The 27772-nt window shown below is 47.0% G+C and overlaps 2 protein-coding genes across 2 annotated transcripts; both read right to left on the minus strand.

Annotated features, from left to right (window-relative positions):
* Window positions 1-5560: 5560 nt before the first annotated feature.
* On the minus strand, window positions 5561-6502 carry LOC102450373 (olfactory receptor 52K2-like). The gene has a single exon (XM_014569065.3). It carries the CDS (start codon window positions 6500-6502, stop codon window positions 5561-5563), a length of 942 nt encoding a protein of 313 aa, XP_014424551.3.
* A 12463-nt stretch (window positions 6503-18965) lies between these two features.
* Window positions 18966-19907, minus strand: LOC102450597 (olfactory receptor 52K2-like). Its single transcript, XM_006114201.2, has one exon. It carries the CDS (start codon window positions 19905-19907, stop codon window positions 18966-18968), a length of 942 nt encoding a protein of 313 aa, XP_006114263.1.
* Window positions 19908-27772: the final 7865 nt, after the last annotated feature.

A 27772-nucleotide genomic window follows, 5' to 3' on the forward strand; every position in this document is an offset into this window, starting at 1 on the left:
GAGAAACTGCACCGAGACAAAGGAGGGAAACCCAAAAATGCCTTTGTCCCAGTTTGAAATTCCTACCTACATTGAAGTGGGTCTGACCCACGAAAGCTCATCACCTAATAAACCATCTTGTTAGTCTTTAAAGTGCTACATAGTTCTCTCTTTTGTTTCAGCTAGACCAGACTAACACAGCTGCATCTCTATGACTATTATACCTGGCTTAGGTATAATGAACCCCTTAGTCCCCAGGCTGCTGGCTAACCCTTGTGATCATGACACCACCCAAAACAAAACCCCTTCAAAACCAGAATTTGCTATGAAACTCCCAAGCTGGAGTTCATTTGCAGAACTGGCATTATGGGTATGTCTGCACTACAGGATAAAGTCAAATTAAGATACGCAACTTCAGTTTAGAAAAGAGGAGACTGAGGGGGGATATGATAGAGGTCTATAAAATCATGAGTGGTGTGGAGAGGGCTGATAAAGAAAAGGTATTTAATAGTTCCCTAACTAGAAGAACTAGAGGACACCAAATGAAATTAATGGGTAGCAGGTTTAAAACTAATAAAATAAAGTTCTTCTTCACACAGTGTGTAGTCAACCTGTGGAACTCCTTGCCAGAGGAGGCTGTGAAGGCTAGGACTATAATAGAGTTTAAAGAGAAGCTAGATAATTTCATGGAGGTTAGGTCCATAAAAGGCTATTAGCCAGAGGATAAAATGGTGTCCTTGGTCTCTGTTTGTCAGAGCTGGATAGGGATGGCAGGAGACAAATCGCTTGATCATTATCTTCAGTCCACCCTCTCTGGGGCATCTGGTGCTGGCCACTGTCAGCAGACAGGATACTGGGCCAGATGGACCTTTGGTCTGACCCAGTACGGCCATTCTTATGTTCTTATGTTCTTATGTTCTTATGTTAATTGCATAACTGAAGACGAAGTAGCTTAACTCGGCTTTTGACACAGTCTACACTTCAGGAAATTGAATGAAGAACACTCTTCCTTTGACTTCCCTTCCTCCTCGTGAAATGAGGGTTACCACCATCGACTGGAGTGCCCTTCTCAAATCCTGTAAGATCGACAGGAGCTGCTTCAATCTTCCTCTGCAGTGTATACGTACCCTAGCAGACTGGATCTGAATGGAGACTGGGAGTAGCTAGCTCACTACAAAAAGTGAACCCAATTTCTTTCTTTCTTTCTTTCTTTCTTTCTTTCTTTCTTTCTTTCTTTCTTTCTTTCTTTCTTTCTTTCTTTCTTTCTTTCTTTCTTTCTTTCTTTCTTCTGCATCTGAAGCTGTGAGTTGTAGCTCACGAAAGCTTATGCTTGTCACATAAAAGTCATACATGGTCCTGCAGCTGAGCAGGTTTGGGATGCAAGTTTTCATCCCTGCTGTACCCAGTTTAGCATAGCCTGGAACCCTGCAAGCACAAATAGCAGCTGGTCTTTCTCAGCTTTAAGCCGTGCTTTGAGCTGGGAAACTACTGAGCAGTAAACTAGTTTGACCTCAGTCTCCATTCATAGGAGTAATAAGGATGGCATTGAGCCAGGTATGTGCACATCCGGTAAACAGCTCTAGTACAACTAGGATGTGTCTAAACTACATGGCTCCATCGATGGAGCCATGTAGATTAGGGTTGTAGGCACAGGGAAATGAAGCCGCGATTTAAATAATCGCTGCTTCATTTAAATTTACATGGTTGCCACGCTGAGCCGACAAACAGCTGATCAGCTAAAGCGACGAGGAGTCCTGTGGCACCTTATAGACTAACTGAAGTGTAGGAGCATAAGCTTTCGTGGGCAAAGACCCACTTCGTCAGATGCATGTATCTGACGAAGTGGGTCTTTGCCCACGAAAGCTTATGCTCCTACACTTCAGTTAGTCTATAAGGTGCCACAGGACTCCTTGTCGCTTTTGCAGATTCAGACTAACACGGCTACCCCTCTGAAGCTAATCAGCTGTTTGTCGGTTCAGCGCGCTAGTCTGGATGCTCCCGCGCCGACCTGTAAGCCCTTTATCGACATCCCCATTATGCCTTGTCCGTTATGCCTGATCAGCTGTTTGTTGGCTCAGCGCGGCAGCCATGTAAATTTAAATGAAGCCGCGATTATTTAAATCACCGCTTCATTTCCCTTTGCCAAAAAAACAAATCTACATGGCTCCGTCGACAGAGCCATGTAGTTTAGACATACCCTTAGTGTAGGGAGTCCCGTGCCCACTGAATCTCACCAGGGACCTAGACCTCAAAGGATGCCCTGGGTCCCCCTAGCTGGATCCACTGCAGCTGGGTGCGAGATGACCGGAACGGGACTCTCCACAGATTGAAGGGGTGCAAGCATTTCCAAGTGCCTCTTACTCTTTTATTCATTGCTCTGCCTGTGCTTATTGGTGTATTACTTTGCAGTAGCTGTGTAACCATCTGGCAGCATTAAGCTTGTAATGGTAGTGACATAGTGAGATTAATAAAAGCAACTATCTATCCCTAATCGACTCTGTCTTGAAGCAAATCCACAGCCCTGTTGGGCCCTGCCCCTGTGAGCTGACAGTGCTCTCATACCTTAATATTGGTACAGAAGGGTACAGCTTATTCAGGAAGGAAAGGCAGGGGGAAAAGGGAGAAGGTGTTGCCTTATATATTATAAATGTACACTTGGACTGAGGTGGAGCTGGTCAGAGGAAACACAATTGTTGATAGTCTCTGGGTTAGGTTAAAAGGGGTAAAAAAACAAGGGTGATGTCATGCTAGGGGTCTTCCACAGACCAGCTACCCAGGCAGAAGATGTGGATGAGGCTTCCTTTTAAAAAAACGTACAAAATCATGCAAAACACAGGATTTGGTGATGATTGGGGAATTCAAATGTCTAGACACATGTTGGGAAACTAACACCGCAAGGCACAAATTATCCAATAAATTCTTGGACTACATCGGAGACCATTTTTTTTATTTCAGAAGGTGGAGAAAGCTACTAAGGGGGAAGCTGTTCTAGATTTGATTTTAATAAATAGGGAGAAGCTGGTTGAGAATTTGAAAGTGGAAGGCAGCTTAGGTGAGAGTGATCATAAAATCACAGAGTTCATGATTCTAAGGAATGGTGGAAGAGAGAAGAGCATAGAGACAATGGATTTCAGGAAGGCAGATTTTGGTAAGGTCAGAGAGCTGATAAGTAAGAATCATAGAATCATAGAATAATAGGACTGGAAGGGACCTCGAGAGGTCATCGAGTCCAGCCCCCCGCCCTCAAGGCAGGACCAAGCTCCACCTACACCATCCCTGACAGATGTCTATCTAACCTGTTCTTAAATATCTCCAGAGAGGGAGATTCCACCACCTCCCTTGGCAATTTATTCCAATATTTGACCACTCTGACAGTTAGGAATTTTTTCCTAATGTCCAATCTAAACCTCCCCTGCTGCACTTTAAGCCCATTACTCCTTGTCCTGTCCTCAGAAACCAAGAGGAACAAATTTTCTCCTTCCTCCTTGTGACACCCTTTTAGATATTTGAAAACCGCTATCATGTCCCCCCTTAATCTTCTTTTTTCCAAACTAAACAAGCCCAGTTCATGAAGCCTGGCTTCATAGGTCATGTTCTCTAAACCTTTAATCATTCTTGTCGCTCTTCTCTGTACCCTTTCCAATTTATCCAGCCAATTATGCACCCACCTTATCGTGGCCCTATCTAAGTTATATTTGCCTAGTTTATCAATACGAATATCATGCGAGACATTTATAATAAGGTCCCATGGGAAGTAAGACTAAGAGGAAAAATAACTGTAGAGAGTTGGCAGTTTTTTAAGGGACATTATTAAGGGCCCAAAAGCAAACTATTCTGTTAAACAGGGAAGATAAAAAGTATGGGAGGAGACCACTTTGGATCTAAAAATCAAAAAGTGGAAACTAGGTCAAATTACAAAGGATGGATATAAGTCAACAACACACGTGTGCAGGGGCAAGATTAGAAAGGCAAAGGAACAAAAAGAGTTCAAACTAGCTAGAGGCATAAAAGGTAACAGGAAGATGTTCTACAAGTATATTAGGAGCAAGAGGAAGACCAAGGAGAGGGAACTCCCGGCCGTACATCATCTGCTTGCATTGTACCTCGCCTAACCACAGAAATATCTGCCCAAGTGTCTTCCCACCCAAGCTAGTCCCTGCCATGCATGCTACCAGCCTTGGTGTGCCACAGGCCTACTTGGGCACAGGCTAGTTTCACAAATCGGATGCGATAAGTGTTAACAGGGTCTGCACCACTGCTCCCAATGCAGGCAGATGAAAGGGGAAGGGAGCCCTGGGTGTAGTTATGCTCACTCAGTTGTTCCGCCCTGCAAGGAATTCAACTGTTGATGTGGAAATACAGCTCATGCTGCAAGGGGAGAGGAATCTGGGGTGTAGTTATGTAAATTCAGTTCAGTCAGTTCTATAGACCTGATGGATGGTCAACTGTTGGAGTGGAATGTTGTGTGTTGTAACTAATTTGGCTGTTGTGGGGCCACTGGGCATGCTACCCCTAAATGTTGGAAATGTAGAATATGACCCCAGTGCTTGCAGGAGAGGCACTGTCATTGCAAAGAGTCTCGGATGGACAAGCCTCCCCCTTCCAGACTCACGTGGATTGTATTGGGGGAAGGAGATTGAGCCAGCAGGCTACATACATGAGCTGTAAGACCGGTTTAACCTGTCTCTCCTTCCCACTCGTCCTAAAGATAGACGTAAAACAGACTCCATAAGAAGTCTCTTTGTTATTTTAAAATATTATTCAGGTGGTGTGGGGGCTGGAATCTTTTGGCCAGCCTAGGTGGTGGGCGAAAGGCTGAAATCACTGAGAAAGAAATCACTAGGTTTGGCCCAGAGCCCCACCCATCGCAGAAGCAGCAGCAAGCGGCCAGCGGGTTGGCAGCTGGCAGGAACAAATGGTCATTAGGGCAGCTGGCAGGAACAGGCAGCTAGTTGGTGGAAGCGGCCCTTTGTGGATTCCTTACCCTTCAATTCGGGCTCTATATCAGCAAATAATGCTTAACTAACCATTTTTAGGCCAAATAACATGGACACCAAGATAGAGACGAGACACCAAGATGGAGACAGGACACTGAAATGGAGATGGGATACAGAGATGGAGATGGGACACCAGGATGGAGACAGGACACTGAGATGGAAACGGGACACAGAGATGGAGACAGGACACCGAGATCGAGACAGGACACTGAGATGGAGACAGGACATGGAGACGAAGATAGGACAGCCAGATGGAGATAGGATACTGAGATAGAGAAAGGACACCAAGATGGAGACAGGATACTGGGCGGGGATGGCTTCTAGCTGTTCACTGCACAGAACCCTGCATGACGAGTCCTGGATCTCACTGGGTCAGGTGGAAATAACAATTGACAAAGATGCTCTAGAGCAGTGAAGTGTCACAGCCGTGTTTTCCTGCAGACACAGACAACAGTGTTTATTATCCCTGATGGTCGGCAAAGCTGGGGTGGTTTTCAACAATATGGGGGTGACTGAGTCATCAAGGCTGGGCATCCAGATGTCACCTACTTTACTCCCAAGCCGTGGACCCATCTCATGGTCCATCAGGCTGGTTTAAGGCCCAAGATATGGAGAGCCCTCTGGCGGATCCCTGGAGTTCTCACCCCGTAGATGATGGGGTTCATCATGGGAGGGAAGAGCAGGTAAATGTTGGCAAAGAGGATGTGAACGTGGGGAGCCATGTGGCCGAAGCGGTGGGAGATGTAGGTGAAAGCTGTGGGGAAGTAAAACATCAGCATGACACAGATGTGGGAGCTGCAGGTGCTGAGGGACTTGCTCCGGGCCTCCTTGGAGGGCAGGCTGAAGACAGCCCGGAGGATGAGGATGTAGGACAGGACGATGAGGACTAAATCTACCCCACCAACAAAACATGCTACGGCCAGACTGTAGGCACTCATGGCCGCCGTGTCGGCACAGGCCAATTTCACCAGTGCCATGAACTCACAATAGGTGTGAGAAACAATATTAGTTGTGCAATATGGGAGCTGCTTCAGCAGGAATGGGTGTGGGCCCAGTAACACGGCGCCCCTCACCACAACGCCAAACCCTATCTTGGCTATGGCCTGATGGGTTAGGATGTCTGAGTGTCGCAGAGGGTTACAGATGGCGACGTAGCGATCGAAGGCCATGGCCACCATGTACCCGGACTCCATCGTACTAACGGCGTGAATCAAAAACACCTGGGTCAGGCAAGCATCGATATGAATGGCCTGGTCCCTGAACCAGAAAATGCAGAGGGTTTTGGGCACGGTGGTGGTGCAGATGACCAGGTCGGCGAAGGCCAGCATGGCGAGGAAAAGGTACATGGGCTCATGGAGGCTCGGCTCGGATTTGATCACAGCCAGGAGGAGGCAGTTCCCCACGACAGACAGGATGTAGACGGAGCAGAAGGGGATGGAGATCCAGACGTGGGCTTCCTCTAGCCCTGGGATGCCGAGGAGGATGAAGGTGGAGGGGTGGGGTGTGCTCCAATTGGAAGCTGCCATGGTGAGGCCGGTGGGGTGTGTTCAGATCCACAGTATGTCTGCTTCCTGCTCCTGTAACTAACCATTAACACCATTGTTAATGGGCCGATGGGCACATGACAAAATGGTATTTCTCTCTTCGTTCTGCTTCTGTCCTGGGCGAATGGCACATGCAAGCGCCGTCACACCTCACGTATCCCTGGCTCTTACACTGCAGCCATTCCACCGTTATCACAGAGGCTTCTGGCACTAAAAGGGGGCTCTGTGTCAGTTCAAAGCAGTAGGTTTTTTCCTCTGCTCGCTCTACACACTCTCTGGAAAACCCTGTCTGAAAATAGACAGGGCCGTCTCTCAGCCATTAGGAGACTTTATTTCACCCCTTAAGTGGTCTGTTATGTAATGTATATATTTCCTTATTTATTCATGTGTGTCCTCGTTTTCCCTCTTAGGGTCTGGCATCTGGATCGGTAACTGCAGCCAGCTTCTCCGCTTTTATTTTGGAAGGGGATAAATTGCTTTTTTTGCCCTTGTGGGCTTCCTTAGCCCTTGCGTCATTGTCTCCTACAAGAATTCCTCTGGATCTATGCCCTTCAAAACTCCATTGTCATCGTAATGCAAAGAACATTTTTACTGTTACAAATCACAAAATAATTCAAATTAGTTATGGAGAGAAGAATGGAAGCTGTACAAGTTTCTGATTCTCATTTACTATGGGTAGTAATTTGAAACATCTTTTTAAATTTAACATTTACATTTAAAATGTAAAAAATTATTTTTTAAAATAATTGTCCTTCCCTTTTGCAAGCAACTTGATAAGAAATTCTATGATCTGTATTTACTTTCTGTAACTCCCCTATAAGTGTAATGGACACAAAATGAGTTTGCCCAGACAATGATGGGTCACATCTGCTATCAAAATAGCATGTAAGTAGCTCAAAGTTAACTAAAAGTGGAGAAGATGGCTGCAGCTACTATTATAGATGCCAGCCCCTAGGGCCGTGTCCAGACTCAGGGTTTTTTTCGGGAAAAGTAGCCTTTTCCCGAAAAAACTTCCCCTGCGTCCAGACTCAAGCCGCGTTCTTTCGAAATTATTTCGAAAGAACGCGGCTTTTCTTTCGATGGCGGTAAACCTCATTTCACGAGGAAGAACGCCTTCTTTCGAAAGTTCCTCTTTCGAAAGAAGGCGTTCTTCAATGTAAAGAGGCCGTCTTCGAAAGAGAGCATCCAGACTCGCTGGGTGCTCTCTTTCGAAAAAGCGGATTGCTCTTTCGAAAGATCCGTCTGCAGTCTAGACGCGATCTTTCGAAAGAGGCTCTTTCGAAAGAAGCCTGCAGTCTAGACATAGCCTAGGAGGGCAAAGAGGACACACATAAATAAATTAATAAATATACAAATAAAATGACAGAGCACTTAAGAGGTGAAATGAAGTCTCCTAATCTTTGCTGCCTGAGAAACGTCCCAGTCTAATTTCAGGCAGGTCTTCCAGAGAGAGTTTGGAGTGCGAGCAGAGAAAAAAGAATCGCTGCTTTGAACTGCCACAGAGACCCCTTTGAGCCACACCTGGGCTTACCAAACAAACTACCCTGGATTGCTCTCTGCTCTGATTTAATGGGCCAGATGACTTCCCTGCCCCTCCAACATGCTCAGGAAAAAAGGGTCCAATTTCCAGCCACTTTTTTGTTCCGCCTGCCCCCATCTCACTATCTTGTTTCCCTACTGTGGTGGTCAGGACTGGAGCCATGCGCTGGGGCTTTTGCTACATTTCCAGTGTTCCAAGCAGGGGACCATAAGGTGATGGCTCAGAAATGCACAAATTTGCCTCCTACATTCCCCAGGCTCAGCCTCAGTTCTACGAACAGTCAACCTATGGAACTCCTTGCCAGAGGATGTGGTGAAGGCTCGGACTGTAATAGGATTGAAAAAGATAGATTCATCGAGGTGAGGTCCATCAATGGCTATTAGCCAGGATGGGTAGGAATGATGTCCCTAGCCTCTGTCTGTGTGGAAGTGGGTGACAGAGGAGGGATCACATGAGGATTACCTGTTGTGATCTCTCCCTCTGGGGCATCTGGTATTGGCCACTGTTGAAAGGAAGGACACAGGGCTAGATAGACCTTTGGTCTGACCCACAATGGTGGCTCTTAGCTTCTTAAGTATTGGGGATTCCTGTGTTAAGGCTCCAAGAGAAACACTTCATGCTCCGCTGTGCTTTGGAGATGGTTTGTAATTTACATGCTCTCTCACTGTTCCCTTCCCAGCAAGCTAAGGAATTAGGTGGGTAGAAAGCTGGCTAGATACTCCAGCTCAGCGGGTAGTGATCAATGGGACAATGTCTAGCTGGTATCAGGTGGTGTGCCCCAGGGGTCAGACCGGAGGGCAATTTTGTTACACATTTTCATCCATAATCTGGATGAGGGGGATGTGTTTGTGGATGACACCAAGCCGGGGCAGATAGGCTTGAGGGCAGGAATCGGGTCCAGAACGAACTACACAATTTGGGGGATCGAGCCAAAAGAAATCTAATGAGAATCAACAAGGACAGATCCCTCCACTTGGGACAGAAGAATCCCAAACATTTTTACAGGCAGGGGGACTTCTGGCTAAGCAGTAATTTGGCAGACCTGGGGAGTACAGTGGATGAGAAGCTGGATATGAGTCAATAGGGTTCCCTTGTAGCCAAGAAGGCTAACAGCATATTAGGGTGCATTAGGAGGAGCATTGCCAGCAGATCTAGAGAAGGGATTACTCCAACGTATTCTGCACTAGAGAGGCCACATCTGGAGTATAGCATCCAGTTCTGCCCCCCGCCCCATTACACAAAGGATGTGGATGCTTTGCAGAGGGTCCAGCAAGGGGCAACCAAAATGATTAGAGGGCAGGAGCACATGACCTAAGAGGAGAAGCTGAGGGATCTACAAGGAGAGCCTGGTCCCTCTCCAATGTGCCCACGTTCTTTCTGTAGTCGGGGGACCAGAACTGGACACAATACTCCAGATGTGGCCTCACCAGAGCCAAATCAGTTGGGTCCCTACACCACTCCTGGTGAGCCTCGGCAAAGTATGTGAGCAGGGGACCCAAATCTCCCCGCAGGGCAACAGAACTTTCATTTCAGGCTGCATAAGGAATAACTCAGCAAGAGTTCAGGAAATCTGTTTGATCCAGGAGGTAAGGAGGCCTGCTCTTGTCTAACAGTTCATTAGTTGTAAGTGCACACAGACTTAACCAATCGGTTTAGATCATCCCCGATATTTTTTATATTCTGAGGAGAATTGAGTAATCAGTAACAGATGAACACTGGCCAAACCCCACCCTGCCAGGGAGTGAAGAAATCAGGAAAATTTGACTCCCAGGATAACTACCCAGGATTACTCCCAAGTTACTTTCTTATTTAAAAAGTGTAGATCTTTTTAGTAGTAATTTCTATAGACCAAACAGATTGTAATTATACCTGTTAAGCTGTTCCTTTTTACAATGTTTATTATTGGAGGTGTCTACACCAGCAATTCTCCAACCCTGCTTCTGTTAGCCTGTCTCCAAATTTACCCTGTTGAACTCTGCTGTGTCAATGCATCATAGCTGAAGGCACCTGGTATCCCTGCACTTAGCCTGACCACACACTGGGGAAGACACAGCCCTAAACCAAGCTGCACCTGGGAGAGGGAAACTCACCCTGAATTCTTGTTTCCCAGCTCCGGCCCACTGAATGACACTGCTCCATGGGTGCAATTAAAGAGGAATGACACTGTGAGCTTCCCCAGGCTATGCACTTTTCCTGCAGACCAGCCTTCCAGGCGTGTGGCTCTTTGGGCTGTCTCCCCGGACCCAGTGTTTGCCCCTCTCTCAGCTTCCTGGGTCTCAGACAATCTGTGGGATCCCCCCCTCACCTCTCTCGGCTCTGTGCTTCCTCTATGTTATCACTCAGGGCAGAGGATGCTCATGCAGCTATTTCTGGGCAGCCAGGCCCTGCACTCACCCAACTCCTGCGCAGCAGAGAGGGGCTGACGTGGCAGTGGGCGGTGTCCGGAGCGGCTCTGTACTGGGCCGGAGGGGAGCTGGGCGGCGAGGTTTATAGCCATCGCGGTGCAATCCCAGCAAGGTTTGGGCCTCCCCTGAGAAGCTGCAGCTCAGCTGAGAGCGTGAGACAGACAAACAGGCCCCTGCTTTTCCCATGGTGGACGTACGGCACCCCGAGAGAGCTGGGGAGGATCATGAGCCAGAGACCTGCAGAGAGAGTGGTGAAAGCTCATTATTAACAAACCAATTAAAAGCCAGGCAGGGTTGTTGAGGAACATGAAATGTAGGAACCCAGGCAAGTGATGCACCTTCCTGGAGTCATTCCTAGATCCGGTGCAAGAAACTCCCAGGCTGCTGTGTGGTGGCAGAACCTACAATGTTTCTTAGTTGCTGTGAATCTGAGTGGCCCCACAGGCCTCTTAAGTGTCTCTGAATTGTCCTGTTTTTCCTGACTACACAACATGCATGTGTCACAGCTGAGGTGTCCTTTAGGTTACCTCCACACAACAGCGTTATTTTTGAATAACGGGCGTTATTCCAAAATAGCTCCTTGCGCATCTACACAGCAAGCCCGTTATGTTGAAACAAATTTGAACTAACAGGCTTCTAACTCTGACTTCTGTAAACCTCACTGTACAAGGAGGAAAGGAAGTCGGAGGAAGAGTGGCCTGATTCAAAATAAGTGCTAGGTAGATGCACCCAAATTTGAAATAAGCTCTTTCAACTTGAGCTAAGTGATTAGCATCGTTCAAATTGCGTAGCTTAGTAGTAAGTTGAGGGTCAGTAACATGGAGTCAGCAGGCCTAAACAGAGGCCTGTAACATGAAAAATAAAAAAGGAGTCATATAAAAAATGGAAAGTAGGACAAATTACAAAGGATGAAAATAGGCAAACAGCACAGGAATGCAGGGGCAAGATTAGAAAGGCAAAGGCACAGAATGAGCTCAAACTAGCTATGGGAATAAAGGGAAACAAGAAGATGTTTTATGAATACATTAGAAGCAAGAAGAAGACCAAGGACAGGGTAGGCCCACTGATCAGTGAGGAGGGAGAAATAGTAACAGGAAACTTGGAAATGGAAGAGATGCTCAATGACTTCTTTGTTTCAGTCTTCAACGAGAAGTCTATAGGAATGCCTAACATAGTGAATGCTAGTGGGAAGGAGGTAGTTTTAGAAGCTAAAATAAAAAAAGAATACGTTAAAAATCACCTAGAAAAGTTAGATGCCTGCAAGTCACCAAGGCCTGATGAAATGCATCCTAGAATACTCAAGGAGCTGATAGAGGAGGTATCTGAGCCTCTAGCTATCATCTTTGGAAAATCATGAAAGACAAGGGAGATTCCAGAGGACTGGAAAAGGGCAAATATAGTGCCCATCTATAAAAAGGGAAATAAGAACAACCCAGGAAACTACAGACCAGTTAGTTTAACTTCTATGCCAGGGAAGATAATGGAGCAAGTAATTAAAGAAATTGTCTGTAAACACTTGGAAAGTGGCAAGGTGATAGGGAACAGCCAGCATGGATTTGTAAAAAACAAATCATATCAAACCAATCTGATAGCTTTCTTTGATAGGATAACAATTCTTGTGGAAAAGGGAGAAGCGGTGGATGTGGTATACCTAGACTTTAGTAAGGCGATTGATATGGTCTCGCATGATATTCTTATCAATAAACTAGGTAAATACAACTTAGCTGGGTCTACTATAAAGTGGGTGCATTACTGGCTGGATAATCGTACTCAGAGAGTAGTTATTAATGGTTCACAATACTGCTGGAAAGGCATAACAAGTGGGGTTCTGCAGCGGTCTGTTTTGGGACTGGCTCGGTTCAATATCTTCATCAACGATTTAGATATTGGTATAGAAAGTACACTTATTAAGTTTGCAGATGATACCAAGCTGGAAGGGGTTGTGACTAATCTGGAGGATAGGGTCATAATTCAAAATGACCTGGACAAATTGGAGAAATGGTCTGAGATAAATAGGATGAAGTTTAATAAATACAAATGCAAAGTGCTCCACTTAGGAAGGAACAATCAATTTCATACATACAGAATAGGAAGCAACTGTCTGGGAAGGAGTACAGCAGAAAGGGGTTATAGCGGACCACAAGCTGAATATGAGTCAGCAGTGTGATGCTGTTGCAATAAAGCAAACATGATTCTGGGATGCATTAACAGGTGTTTTGTGAGCAAGACACGAGAAGACATTCTTCCGTTCTACTCTGCACTGGCTAGGCCTCAGTTGGAGTATTGTGTTCAGTTCTGCGCACCGCATTTCCAGAAAAATGTGGTGAAATTGGAGAGGGTCCAGAGAAGAGCAACAAGAATGATTAAAGGTCTAGAGAACGTGACCCATGAGTGAAGGCTGAAGGAATTGGGTTTGTTTAGTTTAGAAAAGAGAAGATTGAGGGGGGACATGAGAGCCGTTTTCAGGTATCTAAAAGGGTGTCATAAGGAGGAGGGAGAAAACTTGTTCATCTTGGCCTCTGGGGATAGAACAAGAAGCAATGGGCTTAAATTGCAGCAAGGGAGGTTTAGGTTGGACATTAGGAAAAAGTTCCTACCTGTCAGGGTGGTGAAACACTGGAATAAATTGCACAGGGAGGTTGTAGAATCCCCATCTCTGGAGATATTTCAGAGCAGGTTAGATAAATGTCTATCCGGGATGGTCTAGACAGTATTTGGTCCTGCCATGAGGGCAGGGGACTGGACTCGATGACCTCTTGAGGTCCCTTCCAGTCCTAGCATTCCATGATTCTATGATTCTATGAATGCAGCAACAGGCCTGCAATCTAGTGAGCAAGATTTTGGTTCAGTAACACAGGAGCCAAGAATGAGGCCCTACTGATAACTGTGTAATTGTGTAAGTTTGGTTGTGCATGGAAGGACACAGGGAGGCACTGGGTACAAACTGTCAGCCAAAGGGGAGTAATGGAACATCTTAATAAGAAATGTCTTGGTACAAAGACTCCCTAAAAACTAATGCACAGACCAACCTAGGTTTAGGACCGGGTCGAGATTGACAGCATGAAGGATAGTAAGTAAGCCCCCCTTCCATAAGGTGAGGGGCAAGTAGTGTGGAAGCAGGACTAAGGGAAAGGGGATTTGGGTAACCATTTCAGGGTTTGTCAGTAGCAGAGCAGGAGTCTGGGTCACTCTGACTCCTGCTAACGTGAGAGCCAGAAGAGACGCTGTGTTCGCCTTTCTGTCTCTCCCATATTGATAAGAGTGGAATGCTTACCTCAGTGAGAGCCTTGAGATAAGACAGTGTCCTATGGGAACTGAGTGGGCAGGGAAGTAATTGTTTAATTTTATATGTAATAGAAAGGTATATATATTGGCTTTTAATTGTTTTGTATTTGAAGAGCCGTTTATGGATATCTTCCCTTGCAATATTGCCTCTGGCAACTTGTTGCTTAAACACAACACAGAGTGAAGGCTTGTTTTCTTCCACAGTAGGCAACAGAGGGTGGTAACCTGGTACATAAAGAAATGATGTAAGTTGTTTGTACCTGTCTATAAAAGGACACCGCAAAGGGTGCTCTCCGGCCGACCTTGGGGGGGGGGGGGCGCACTAGGCGCCTGAACGGCAGGTGTCATTGCCTAAACTTACAGAATGCACAGTAGCTTAACTCTAACGGCTGTTAATATCTGATATATGGCAATAGGCCTGCCCGGTGTTGGTACCTTGTCAACGCGGGCCATAGTGCCCAGTGGTGTAACATTGTACTGATCTCTGTTACCAGATGGTAGAGCGTCGCATTTGACAATAAACCTGCTCGATTGATTTCAAACCTTGCCTGCATCTGTCGTTTCCGGGGCCTCTCAGAGATCTCCTGTGTTGACCCAACGGCACGGGGTCTAACACTCTAGATAAAGGGAGTACCGATTGTTACGCACACACCCGAAAGTTTCTCATCAGTGACGGAGTAGAGGTCCTGTCAGGAATGCGCCAGGACGATCTTGACCAGACAACGCTGTCACAGACAGTTCAGACCACCAAAAGTACTGAGGTACAAGACATCGAGGTACAACAGCCCCGCTGGGCGGAAGTACCCTTGGTTACAAAGACTGTCTCTGCCCATTTCAAAATCTCTGTAACTTCTAGTTTTATCTGTGGGATTTACTCTCTTGCTTGGGCCTTCTGAGGAGCAAAGTGAGGATGTTTGTGTTGATTTCTTCCCTGTCGGTCTCAATGAGAGATATGAGCCGATGAGTTAGTTTTATTGATAGCAGCTGGAGTTGTCCATTCTTTTTTATCCCATTGGAAAAACCAGGGGAAAACACAGGCAGCAGCATGGAGACTTGGCAGTTCTTTGAGGCCCAGTTCTGTAAAAGTGTTTGTAGAGTCAGAACCTTCCTTCAGACATAATTTTTCCATCAAGCTGTGTCTACATTGGCACCCTTTTCCGGAAAAGGGATGCTAATGAGACACTTCGGAATTGCAAATGCTGCGGGGGATTTTGCCGAAGAAAAGTGCCAGTCTAGACGGGATCTTGCGGAAAATAAACCCTTTTCCAGAAGATTCCTTATTCCTACTTTCAAGTAGGGCTAAAGAACTTTCAAGTAGGAATAAGGGATCTTCTGGAAAAGGGTTTATTTTCCGCAAGATCCCGACTAGACTGGTGCTTTTCTCCGGCAAAACCCCGAGCCGGAAAAATCGGCAGCCATGTTCATGCAAATGCCGCGGGGGATATTTAAATCCCCCGCGGCATTTGCAATTCTGAAGTGTCTCATTAGAGGGGAGGGATAGTTCAGTGGTTTGAGTATTGACCTGCTAAACCTAAGGTTGTGAGTTCAATCCCTATGGAGGGGATTTGGGGCAAAAATTTGTCAGGGATGGTACTTGGTCCTGCTGTGTAGGCATGGGACTGGACTCAATGACCTTTCAAGGTCTCTTCCAGTTCTAGGAGATAGGCAATCTCCAATTAGCATCCCTTTTCGGGAAAAGGGTGCCAATGTAGACACAGCCCACAGGTATGCTGGGGCAAGGTTAGAAAGTCAAAGGCACAAAATGAGTTCAAGCTAGCTAGAGGCATCAAAGGTAACAAAAAGATGTTCTACAAGTATATTAGGAGGAAGAGGAAGACCAAGGAGAGGGTAATCCCAGCAGTAGGTCATCTTCTTGCATTGTACCTCGCCTAACCACAGAAATATCTGCCCAAATGTCTTCCCACCCAAGCTAGTCCCTGCCATGCTTTCTTTGTCGCCCAATCCCTGTCTTGACAGCTGCTTTTTGCCGACAAACTGCTGACTTGGCAAAAAGTGGCAGCCATTTTTATTCAAATGAAGCACGGGAGATTAAAATGTCCACTTCATTTGCAATGTCAGTATGTCTAATTTACATCCCTCTGGTGACAGAGGGATGTAGTCAAATCATTCCCTATGATTCTAAGCAGCGTGTAACAAGTAATAATGGATGTAGGAAGACGATCAGGCCCATTGTTATTTGCAGCAACAGTTCTGAAGTGATCTAAATCCAGAAGACTGGATCTTTTCAGGGTAAAAGCCAATACAACAAGCTTATTCAGGACATAATCAAGAAATCAGTATAAGTGCTTTGGAAACCATTTCATATTTAGCTAGAAGCCACTTCATAGAACAGAAGCCATTTAAGTTTCTCGCTTTTGCATGTATGCTAGAGAGTTAACAGACCTTCACCGATGTGAGAAAGGCCAGGAGGATGAGCTGTTGGAATGAGTTAATGAATGCCCTGGCATCAGACTTGTTTGGTTAAGGGTATGAAATACTAGGATTGATTGTGTTGAGCAGCCTTACTGGGCCCAGCTCTGCCGGGCTCATGTTTGGCTCACTTTGTGCCTTATTGATCAATAAAGGTGTTTGTTAGCCGCCTAAACACAGAAAAATCTTTTGCTTCCAACAGTGCGTACACATGCAGCCATGCTCACAGACAATGTTAAAATTACCGATCAGAGGCTTGGACCAACCCAGATAGCTGGGACTGAGGAGGGATCTAGGATCTGTCACGCATGATTTTGGGACTCTGAGGCTCGTCATAGAATCCCAGGGCTGTCCGAGACCTCAGAAGTCATCGAGTCCAACCCCCTGCCCAAAGCAGGACCAACCCCAACTCAATCATCCCAGCCAGGGCTTTGTCAAGCCGGGACTTACAAACCTCCACAGATGGTTGACAGGACATTCCCTAAAACCCATTTCAAAGTTACTCACTCTCATCATTCTCAGCTCCCATTTCAGACTGCGGGTGTTGCAGCACAGTGTTGCAATCAATCATATTGACAGAAATGTTTGTCTTCAGGTGGCTGTTCTGCCCTTCGAACCTTTGTGCTTTCAGGGAGTTGTCCCATAGAGGGTCCCACTTATTTCGTTGTTCCCCAGGGTTTGGGGGGGATTTGATTCACTTCCAAGGCTGTCAATCTGCTCTCCTCTGACAGGAGTGTTTATGTGACCTGGACATCACTGACGGACACAAGCAGATGCATCACTACCAATGGCAGGAGGCCATTATTTTCTGCTGGTCAGAAAGGGTGGCTGGCAGGGTACACTGAGGTACCCTTCATGGCATATCATTATGATATTGTCAGATAAACATTTGAGAACCACATTTTAGCTACATGGCTGCAGTCGGGGCTGGTGTCAGCGGGTGGAAGGCTTATATTTATGGACAGAATTGGGCACTGAGGTATGCCAGATCATGTTCTACAGATAAGGGTCAGCATAACAGGCTCTTAAAACACCTGTTCCTCAAGGGAACTGCAGAAATGACCAGGGAAAGAAGATTCTGCTCAGTATGGGATGAGGGCTAGCCTAGCTGGAAACTAGAGAACTGCAAACTCTGTGGTAAACCTGGCCACTGGACCTGTGGTCCGACACTCCACCCAAATTGTGGGATGGGATGCGGTCAGGACAAGATGAGAGGCACCCTCCCCTGCTACTAACAGCAGCTGAACACATCCCAGAAGGGAGAGAAATGTGGAAGTGGTGGTACGGGAGAAGAGGTGAGCTGCACTTCAGAAAAACAAGCAACTCCACCCCTCAAAAAAGTCAAAATCAGAATTCCGCATGAAACTGCTGAGCTGGAATTCATATGCAGAACAGACACTATGGGTACATCTACACTACAAGACAAAGTCAAGTTAAACTACACAACTTCAGCTATGTTGATTGCGTAACTGAAGTCGAAGTAGCTTAACTTGGTTTTTGTCTCTGTCTGCAGAGCAGGAAGTCAAAGGAAGAACACTCACTCTTCGACTTCCCTTACTTCTAGTGACTGAGGGTTACCGACATCAACCTGCTTGGTTTCAATTAGCTGTCTTCACTAGACCGCTAATTTGAACCCTGGAAATCAACAGCAGCTGCTTTGATCTTCCTCTGCAGTGTAGACGTTCCCTATCAGACTGGATCTGAATGGAGACTGGGAGTGGCTAGCTCACTATCAAAATGGAGTCCCTCCCTCCCGTCCTCCCTCTCTTCCTTCCTTCCTCGGAAGAAGTGAGTTGTAGCTCACGAAAGCTTATGATCTCATATCTTAATGAATGCATTAGTATTTAAAGTGCTACTGTTGTTGTTTTTGCGGAAACAGACTCACATGGTTGCCCCTCTGGAACCTACAAAAAGTAACTTTCCCTCCTCAGGCATTCACACCTTCTCAGCAACGGGCCATCTTCTCCCTGACTGAATTGATCTGGATACCACTAGTCCTCTACTAAACTGATGTTTCCACTAAATGCACCGAACAAATCCAGCCCACATAAGCTTACGGCCCAAAAAAAATGTCTGGAAGGTGCCACAAGACTCCTCGCTGTTTTTGCTGAAAGTGACTAACGTGGCTACAATCTCTAAAACTTGTTCCCTGGGAATGACGGTTCAGCAAGGCAGCCCCTTGTAGATTCCCCACCCCTCAATCTGGGCTCTACAACAGATTATAATGCTTAATGTTATGGATACTTAACTGTTTCGTACGGGTATTGAATGTGGTGTTATAGTTGGATCATTCTTAGGAAATTAGAGAAATCAGCTGGAAGATGTAATGTCTTTGACTGGAGCAACTTGTGTTGTTGAAAAAGCTGTGAAAGCCCGAAAGTTTGTCTTTCTCATTAACCATTGCTAGGCAAAATGAGATGGAGATGGACTACCGAGATGGAGACAGGCTACTGAGACAGAAGGGGGATACTGAGATGGAGACGGGCTACCGGGCAGGGGTGGTATCTAGCTATACATCACACAGCATCCTGCACAACGAAGCCTGGATCTCGCTGGGTGAGATGGAAATAACAAATAATAAGGATGTTTAAGAGTGGTGAAGAATCAGAGCCATGTTTTGCTGCAGATGTAGACAAGAGTGTTTATTTATCCCTGCTGCTCGGCAAAGCAGAGGTGGTTTTCCACAACATGAGGGTGACTGAGTTATCAGGGCCAACATGTCCGGGTATCCAGATGTCTCCTACATAGACTTTATACCCAAGCTGCAGACCCATCTCATGGTCCATCAGGCTGGTTTGAAGCCCAAAATGTGCAGAGCCCTCTGACGGATCCCCGGAGTTCTCACTCCGTAGATGATGGGGTTCATCATGGGAGGGAAGAGAAGGTAAAAGTTGGCGATGAGGATGTGAACATGGGGAGCCATGTGGCCAAAGCGGTGGGAAAGGTAGGAGAAAATTGCAGGGAAGTAAAAGAGAAACATGACACAGATGTGGGAAGTGCAGGTGCTGAGGGACTTGCTCCGGGCCTCCTTAGAGGGCAGGCTGAAGATGGCCCGGAGGATCAGGATGTAGGACAGGACGATGAGGAGAAAATCTACGCCACCAGCAAAAAACGCTATGGCAAGACTGTAGGCACTCATGGCCACCGTGTCAGCACAGGCTAGTTTCACGAGCGCCATGAACTCACAATAGGTGTGAGAAACTATGTTGGTTGTGCAATACGGGAGCTGCTTCAGTAGGAATGGGTGTGGGCCTAGTAACACAGCCCCCCTCGCCACAATGGCAAGCCCTATCTTGGCTATGGCGTGATGGGTCAGGATGTCTGAGTGTCGCAGCGGGTTACAGATGGCGACGTAGCGATCGAAGGCCATGGCCAGCATGAACCCAGACTCCATGGTGGTAAGTGAGTGAATCAAGAACACCTGAGTCAGGCAAGCGTCGATATGAATGGCCTGGTCCCTGAACCAGAAAATGCAGAGAGTTTTGGGCACGGTGGTGGTGCAGATGACCAGGTCGGCGAAGGCCAGCATGGCGAGGAAAAGGTACATGGGCTCATGGAGGCTTGGCTCGGTCTTGATCACAGCCAGGAGGAGGCAGTTCCCCATGACAGACAGGATGTAGACGGAGCAGAAGGGGATGGAGATCCAGACGTGGGCTTCCTCCAGCCCTGGGATGCCGAGGAGGATGAAAGTGGAGGGGTGGTGTGTGGTCCAGTTGGAAGTGGCCATGCTGAGGCCAGCTGGGTGTGTTCAGATCCACAACATGGCTGCTTCTTGCTCCTGTAACTAGAAAATAGACTTGCCTGAAAATAGACTGTGCTGTCTGTCAGCCAGATGTTATTAGGAGACTTCATTTTACCCCTTAAGTGGTCTGTCATTTTAGTTATATAGTTACTTATTTATTTATGTGTGTCCCCTTTGTTCTCCTAGGGCCTGGCATCTGAGAGATAGCCCAGTGGTTTGAATGTTGGTCTGCTAAACCCTGCATTGTGAATTCAATTCTCGAGGAGACCATCTGGGGCAAAACTCTGTCAGGGATAGTCCTTGGTCCTGCTGTGAAAGTAAGGAGCTGGACTTCATCTCCCAAAGTCCCTTCCAGTCCTAGGAGATAGGCAGTGTCCATTATACACTTATCTGGAGTAGTAACTGCAGCCATCTTCTCCGCTTTTATTTTTGAAGGGGATAAATTGCTTTTTGGCCCTCATGGGCTTCCTTAGCCCTTACTTCAACATCTCCTAAAAGAATCTCCTCTGCATCTGTGCACCCCCATTCAAATCTTGGGGATAAATTCTTGACTCAAAGCCCATCTACACTCATATTCGTCTTTCACAAGATGTTGCGGATGAGTTTATCCGGATATGCTACTTATATGGTATTTTTATAGCAACACTAGCCAGTGAGACCTGTCGTTGACTGGGCAAACTCATGTTGCGTCGATTACACTTATAGGGAAGTTCCAGAAATTAAATACACGTCATAGAATTTTGTATTAAGTTGTTTGCAAAAGGGTCGGACAGTTTAAAAAAAACACATTTTAAATTTAAATTTTAAATTTTAAACGAACAGTTTCAAAGTACCACCCATAGTATATCATAGAAGACTAGGACTGGAAGGGACCTCGAGAGGTCATCGAGTCCAGTCCCCTGTCCTCACGGCAGGACCAAATACTGTCTAGACCATCCCTGATAGACATTTATCTAACCTACTCTTAAATATCTCCTGGGGTGGGGATTCCACAACCTCCCTGGGCAATTTATTCCAGTGTTTGACCACCCTGACAGTTAGGAACTTTTTCCTAATGTCCAACCTAAACCTCCCTTGCTGCAGTTTAAGCCCATTGCTTCTTGTTCTATCCTCAGAGGCCAAGATGAACAAGTTTTCTCCCTCATCCTTATGTAACTCTTTTAGATACCTGAAAATGGCTATCATGTATCCCCTCAGTCTTCTATTTTCTAAACTAAACAAACCCGATTCTTTCAGCCTTCCCTCATAGGTCATGTTCTCTAGACCTTTCATCATTCTTGTTGTTCTTCTCTGGACCCTCTCCAATTTCTCCACATCTTTCTTGCAATGCGATGCCGAGAACTGGGCACAATACTCCAACTGAGGCCTAACCAGCGCAGAGTAGAGCGGAAGAATGACATCTCATGTCTTGCTCACAACAATTAGAATCAGAAGCTTGTAAAGTTTCCATTAGTCTCTCTGTAACCAATTCTAATTATTTTGTGATTTGTAACAGTAAAAAATGTTCTTTGCACTTAAATGACAGTTTTATAGGCAACTTGGTTTTAATTTTGTTAGCAAATATTTGTTATGAGCTCTACATGCTCTCCCAAAGTGCCCTTACCAGAAAACTAAGGAAGTAGGTGGATAGAAAGCTGGCTACATCCTCCACCTCAGTGGGTAGTGATCAATGGGTGAATGATGAGCTAGTGTCAAGTGGTGTGCTGCACACGTCAGACCTGTGTGTGATTTTGTTACGCAACTTCATGTATAGTCTGGCTGAGGGGATGGGTTGCACCCTTAGCAAGTTTGCGGATGACACCAAGCTGGGGTAGATATGCTGGAGCGTAGAGATAGAGTGACTTAGACAAAGTAGAGGATTGGGCCAAAAGAAATCTGATGAGGTTCAACAAGGATAAGTGCGGAGTCCTGTACTTCAGACTGAAGAATCCCAAGCATTGTTACAGGCCGGGGACCGACTGGCTAAGCAGTAATTCTGCAGAAAAGAACCTGGGGATTGCAGTGGGTGAGAAGCTGCATATGAGTCAAAAAGGCGCCCTTGTAGCCAAGAAAGCTAATGGCAAATTTGGGTACATTAGGAGGAACATTGCCAGTAGATCTAGAGAAATGATTATTCCTCTTTATTCAGCTCTGGTGAGGCCACATCGGGAGTATTGTGTCCAGTTCTGGACCCCTCACTACAGATAGGACCCCACTTTGTTGGGGAAATCACAAAAGGAATCTGCCAAGTGTTTGGGATTATACAAAGGCTACATATAGTAGGACACCCCCCAAGGTTCAGGCCAAGACAGCGCTCCGAAAAGTAATAAACCCGCAAGGAAGGGATTGGGACCAGACGTTGCCATTTATCCTTTTGGCTATCCAGGGATCTGGAGCATCGCATGGAGTGATTCTATTCAAGGCGATGACTGGGAGAGATATGCGTCTCCCAGAGCAGTGGTGGGTGGATGGAACACCTCCTGACAACCTACAGCCCCGCATCCTCATGGACCAATGGATGCATTAGGTTGCATTAAGAGGAGCATTGCCAGCAGATCCAGAGATGTCATTATTCCCCTTTATTCGGCTCTGGTGAGGCCACATCTGGAGTATTGTGTCCAGTTCTGGGCCCCCCACTACAAAAAGGATGTGGACGCATTGGAGAGGGTCCAGCGGAGGGCAACCAAAATGATTAGGGGGCTGGAGCACATGACTTCTTCTTCTTCTATGCTTCTACCACTTGCTTCAACATAGCTACCAGCTGCATTGCCTGCATGAGGCTGTGTCGTAGAGAGTTTCAGATTTTACTGTCAAATTAGTTACATTTAAAAATATATATATTTTTCTTGGTTTTTTACATTTTTGCCTCTATCTCCTGGTTAAATGTTGCTGCTCCAGTTCATGAACCCTGTAGAGCAGCTTTCATTTTTTGCCTTAACTTTAAGATCCCTCTGTTTTCCTATGCCAGTCCCAGATTCCCATTACAAGCATCACTTCAAGAGTTCTCCAGGGCACCTAAAGGCTTTCCGAGGGCCAGTCCCACACTTCTGTATAGAAATTCTCCGCTGTTATTTCAAACCCTTCCCTGATTTCATTTTCCCCAGGGGGCTCCTCTCCTTCTAATACTTTTTTAAACTTAATTGTATTAGCTGACCTGAGCCCACGCACCAACAGCTGATTATGGCTGCAAATCACCTCACAGACCCATGTGGAGAAAATCACAGGGTGCAAACATGTCTCACTCCAGCCCCCACACTTATGGTAAGTAAAATAAAGGACTCACATTAATCCTAGAATCCCAAGGCTGGCAGAGACCTCAGGAGTCATCGAGTCCAGCCCCCTGCCCGGAGCAGAACCAACCCCAACTCAATCATCCCAGCCAGGGCTTTGTCAAGCTGGGACTTTAAAACCTCTAGGGATGGAGATTCCACCCCCTCCCTAATGAACCCATTTCCGTGCTTCCCTACCCACCTAGGGAAAGAGTTTTTCCCAATATCCAACCTAGACCTTCCCCACTGCAACTTGAGCCCATTGCTCCTTGTGTTGCCATATCTCACTATTGAGAACAGCCTCTCTCCAGCCCCTTTGGAAACCCCCTTCAGGGAGTTAAAAGCTGCTATCAAATCCCCCCTCACTCTTTTCTTCTGCTGACTTAAGAAGCCCAAATCCCTCAGCCTCTCCTCGTAGGTCATGTGCTCCAGCCCCCGAATCATTACGGTTGCCCTCTGCTGGTCCCTCTCTAATGCGCCCACATCCTTTCTGTAGTGGGCGGCCCAGAATTGGATGAAATAATCCAGAGGTGGCCTAACCGGAGTCAAATCATTTGCGTCCCTACACCACTCCTGGTGAGCCTCAGCAAAATATGTGAGCAGAGGTTCCCAAAACTCCCCGCGGGGCAACAGATCTTTCATTTCAGGCTGCGTAAGGAATAACTCAGCAAGAGTTCAGGAAATCTGTTTGATCCAGGAGCTAAGGAGGCCTGCTCTTATCTAACAGTTCATTAGTTGTAAGTGCACACAGACTTAACCAATCGGTTTAGATCATCCCCGATATTTTCTTATATTCTGAGGGGTATTGAGCAATCAGCAACAGATGAACACTGGCCAAACCCCACCCTGCCAGGGAGTAAAGAAGTGTGGAAAATTTGACTCCCACGATAACTACCCAGGATTACTCCCAAGTTACTTTCTTTTTTAAAACATGTAAAACTTGTTATTATTCATTTGTTAAGCTGTTCCTTTTTACAATGTTTATTATTAGAGGAGTCTACACCAGTGATTCTCCAACCCTGCTTCCATTAGCCTTCCTTCAAATGCATCCTGTGACATTCTGCTGTGTTAGTGAATTGTGGCTGAGGAAACCTGGTATCACACATCGGGGGTACGTCTAAACTACGTGGCTCTGTTGATGGAGCCATGTAGATTAGTTTACTCGAAAAAGGGAAATGAAGCGACGATTTAAATAATCTCCACGTCATTTAAATAAAAATGGCCGCCGCGCTGTGCCAATCAGATGTTTGTTGGCACAGCGCTGCAGTCTAGATGAAGAGCTGCCTATCTCAGAACCTTTATTTGGGAGCTCCTGTAAGTTTCGTTTCACGAGGCATAAAGGATCTGCCGACAAAGGGTTCAGGGATTAGCAGATCCCAATCTAGTCTGCCACGATGTGCTGACAAACAGCTGATCGGCAAAGCGCGGTGGCCATTTTGATGTAAATGAAGCGACGATTATTTAAATCGCTACTTCATTCCCTTTGTCGTCCTGCCTCATCTACATGACTCCGTTGATGGAGCCATGCCATCTAGACACACCCTGGGAGAGACACAGCCCTAAAACGCAGCTGCATGTGGGAGAGGGAAACTCACTCTGAATTCACGTTTCCCAGCTCCAAACCAATGAATAGGCCTGGGTGCAATTGAAGAGGAATTCCCTGGATCAGCACCTTTCCTGTAGACCAGCCTTCCAGGCGTGTGGCTCTCTGGGCTGCCTCCCCGGACCTGGCGCCTGCCCTTCTCTCAGCTTCCCGGGTCTTGGACAATCTGTGGGATCCCCCTCTGTGTTTTCTCTGTGTTATCACGCAGGGCAGCTGCCGCTAACAAGGCTATTTCTGGGCTGCCAAGCCCTGCACTCACCCAGCTCCTGTGCAGCAGAAAGGGACTGACGTGGGCAGCGGACGGTGTCCGGAGTGGCTCTGTGCTTGGCTATAGGAGAGCTGGGCAGGGAGGTTTATAGCCATTGTGGTGCAATCCCGGCAGGGTTTGGGCCTACCCTGAGGAGCTGCAGCTCAGCTGAGAGCATGACACAGACAAACAGACCCCTGCTTTTCCCCTGTTGGGCGTACGGCACCCCGAGGGACCTGGGGAGGATAATGAGCCAGAGACCAGCAGAGAGAGCGGTGAAAGCTCATTATTAGCAAACCAATTAAAAGCCAGGCAGGGTTGTTGAGGAACATGAAATGTAGGAACTCAGGCAAGTGATGCACCTTCCTGGAGTCATTCCTAGATCCGGCTTCAAGAAACTCCCAGGCTGCTATTTGTTCGTAAAAGGGATGCAAATTAGACGTATCGCAATTGCTAATGAAGCGGGGATTTAAATCTCCCCCGCTTCATTAGCATAAAAATGGCTGCCGCTTTTGTTCGGCACGGAGCTTTGCCGGAAAAAAGCGCCAGTCTAGACGTGGATCTTTCGAAAAATAAAGCCTTTTCCGAAAGATCCCTTATCCCTTATTTTAAGAGATCATTCGGAATAGGCTTTATTATCTGAAAGATCCACATCCAGACTGGCGCTTTATGAGGTTAGGTGGTTGTCTATAGGGGTATGTCTACAGTACAAAGTTAATTCGAACTAACGTCCGTTAGTTCGAACTAACTTTCATAGGCGCTACACTAGCGCTCTGCTAGTTCGAACTTAATTTGAACTAGCGGAGCGCTTAGTTTGAACTAGGTAAACCTCATTGTACGAGGACTAAGCCTAGTTCGAACTAGCTAGTTTGAATTAAAGGGTGTGTAGCCCCTTAATTTGAACTAGTGGGAGGCTAGCCCTCCCCAGCTTTCTCTGGTGGCCACTCTGGCCAACACCAGGGAACCTCGTATGCCCCCCTGCCGGCCCCGGACTCCTTAAAGGGGCACGGGCTGGCTACGATGCCCATGCCAGGTGCAAGCCTGCCAGCACCCAGCCAGCAGACCCTGCACCTGGCACGGCTCGAGCCACCCACCCACCCGATGCCCCCAGCCCTCCCCCTCTTCCCGGGACCAGGCTGGTGGCTCCCGGGAGCTTGCCCAGGACCGCAAGAGGCGGGCACCTTCCTGGGCTAGTGCGGACATCGTGGACCTCGTCCACGACCTCCGCACTAGGCACAGGAAAGTGGCCGTCTAGGGCAGGAGAGCTGCCAGCCTGGCCACCCAGGAGCAGGTTTGCATGAAAATCAAGGTGGTCCACTGAGACCCCCAACCCTGAGCCCTGAGCTTAGAATGGCCGTCCTGGGTCAGACCAAAGGTCCATCTAGCCCAGTAGCCTGTCTGACAACAGCAGCCAACCCTAGTGACCCTGGAGGGGATGGACCAAAGACAGTAACCAAGCCATTTGTCTCGTGCCATCCCTCTCCAGCCTTCCACAAACTTTGGGCAGGGACACCACTCCTACCCCCTGGCTAAGACTACTCCATGGACCCAACCTCCATGAATTGATCTCACTTCTCTTTAAACTCTGTTCTAGTTGTAGCCTTCACAGCCTCCTGCAGCAAGGAGTTCCACAGGTTGACTCTTTGCTTTGTGAAGAAGAACTTTCTGTTATTAGTTTGAAGCCTGCTACCCATTCATTTCATTTGGTGTCCTCTAGTCCTTCTATTATGGGAACTAATGAAGAACTTTTCTGTATGCACCCTCTCCACCCCACTCATGCTTTTATAGACCTCTATCATATCCCCCCTCCATCTCGTCTTTTCTAAGCTGAAAAATCCCAGTCTCTTTAGCCTCTCTTCATATGGGACTTGTTCCAAACCCCTCATCATTGTAGTTGCCCTCCCCTCTCCCAGCCTCTCTCTTCCCCTCTCCCACCTCCTTTTCCCAGTCTCCCCCAGTTTTGTTCAATAAAGACAGATTCTATTTGTGAACACAATTGTCCTTTATTTTGTACATCAGGAAGGGGGGCTAGGGAAGGGTAAGTGGAAGGAGGTGAGGGAGGAATGGGGTACGAGCCCCCGATGGGGAGGACTGGGCTGGCTCTGCGGGCTTCTGGGGGTGAAAGCTCTCCTGCAGCCCCCCAATTGCCCCCTCTCCCCAGATGGCAGCCTGCGGCAAGTGCAGCCAGTCTAATGGTCGAGTGCTGTGATGTGCAAGTGGGGCACCCCTGAGAACTGTCTGTCCGGGGTCGGGGTCGGGTCCCTTTAAGCGCAGCCCTTGGCTAGCCTGAGACAGCAGCACCTCGCTCTAAGTCCTCATCTGATGCCCTGCCGGCACTGCTTCCGGCCATCCTTAACCCCGGTTCAGGGTCCACTCTGTGTGGACATGCTAGTTTGAATTAGCTAGTTTTTTAGTCTGGATGCGTTAGTTCAAATTAACTAATTCAAACTAAGTAAGTTCAAATTAGCGCTGTAGTGTACACATACCCTCACACATACCCTCAGCCTGCTATGGTGCCCAGGGTTGTTTTACTGCCTGCAGCTCTTATCCTGACTGTGGTGTTCCCAGGCCTAATCCCAGGATGGAGTCATGCTGTTTAGAGGCCTACTAGCACATTTAGGGCTGCCTCAATTTACCCTACAGTTCCCTCCTTTTGACCTTAGGGTTCTCTGACCCGCCAGGTCAAATACAGTAATTTCAGAGTGTTCATTCTGCGCTGGAAGCGACAGCACAGTACTAGTACCAGTATGAA

This window comes from Pelodiscus sinensis, chromosome 1 (assembly GCF_052426305.1).
Source record: "Pelodiscus sinensis isolate ZL-2025 chromosome 1, ASM5242630v1, whole genome shotgun sequence".
NCBI classification, from domain to species: domain Eukaryota; kingdom Metazoa; phylum Chordata; order Testudines; family Trionychidae; genus Pelodiscus; species Pelodiscus sinensis.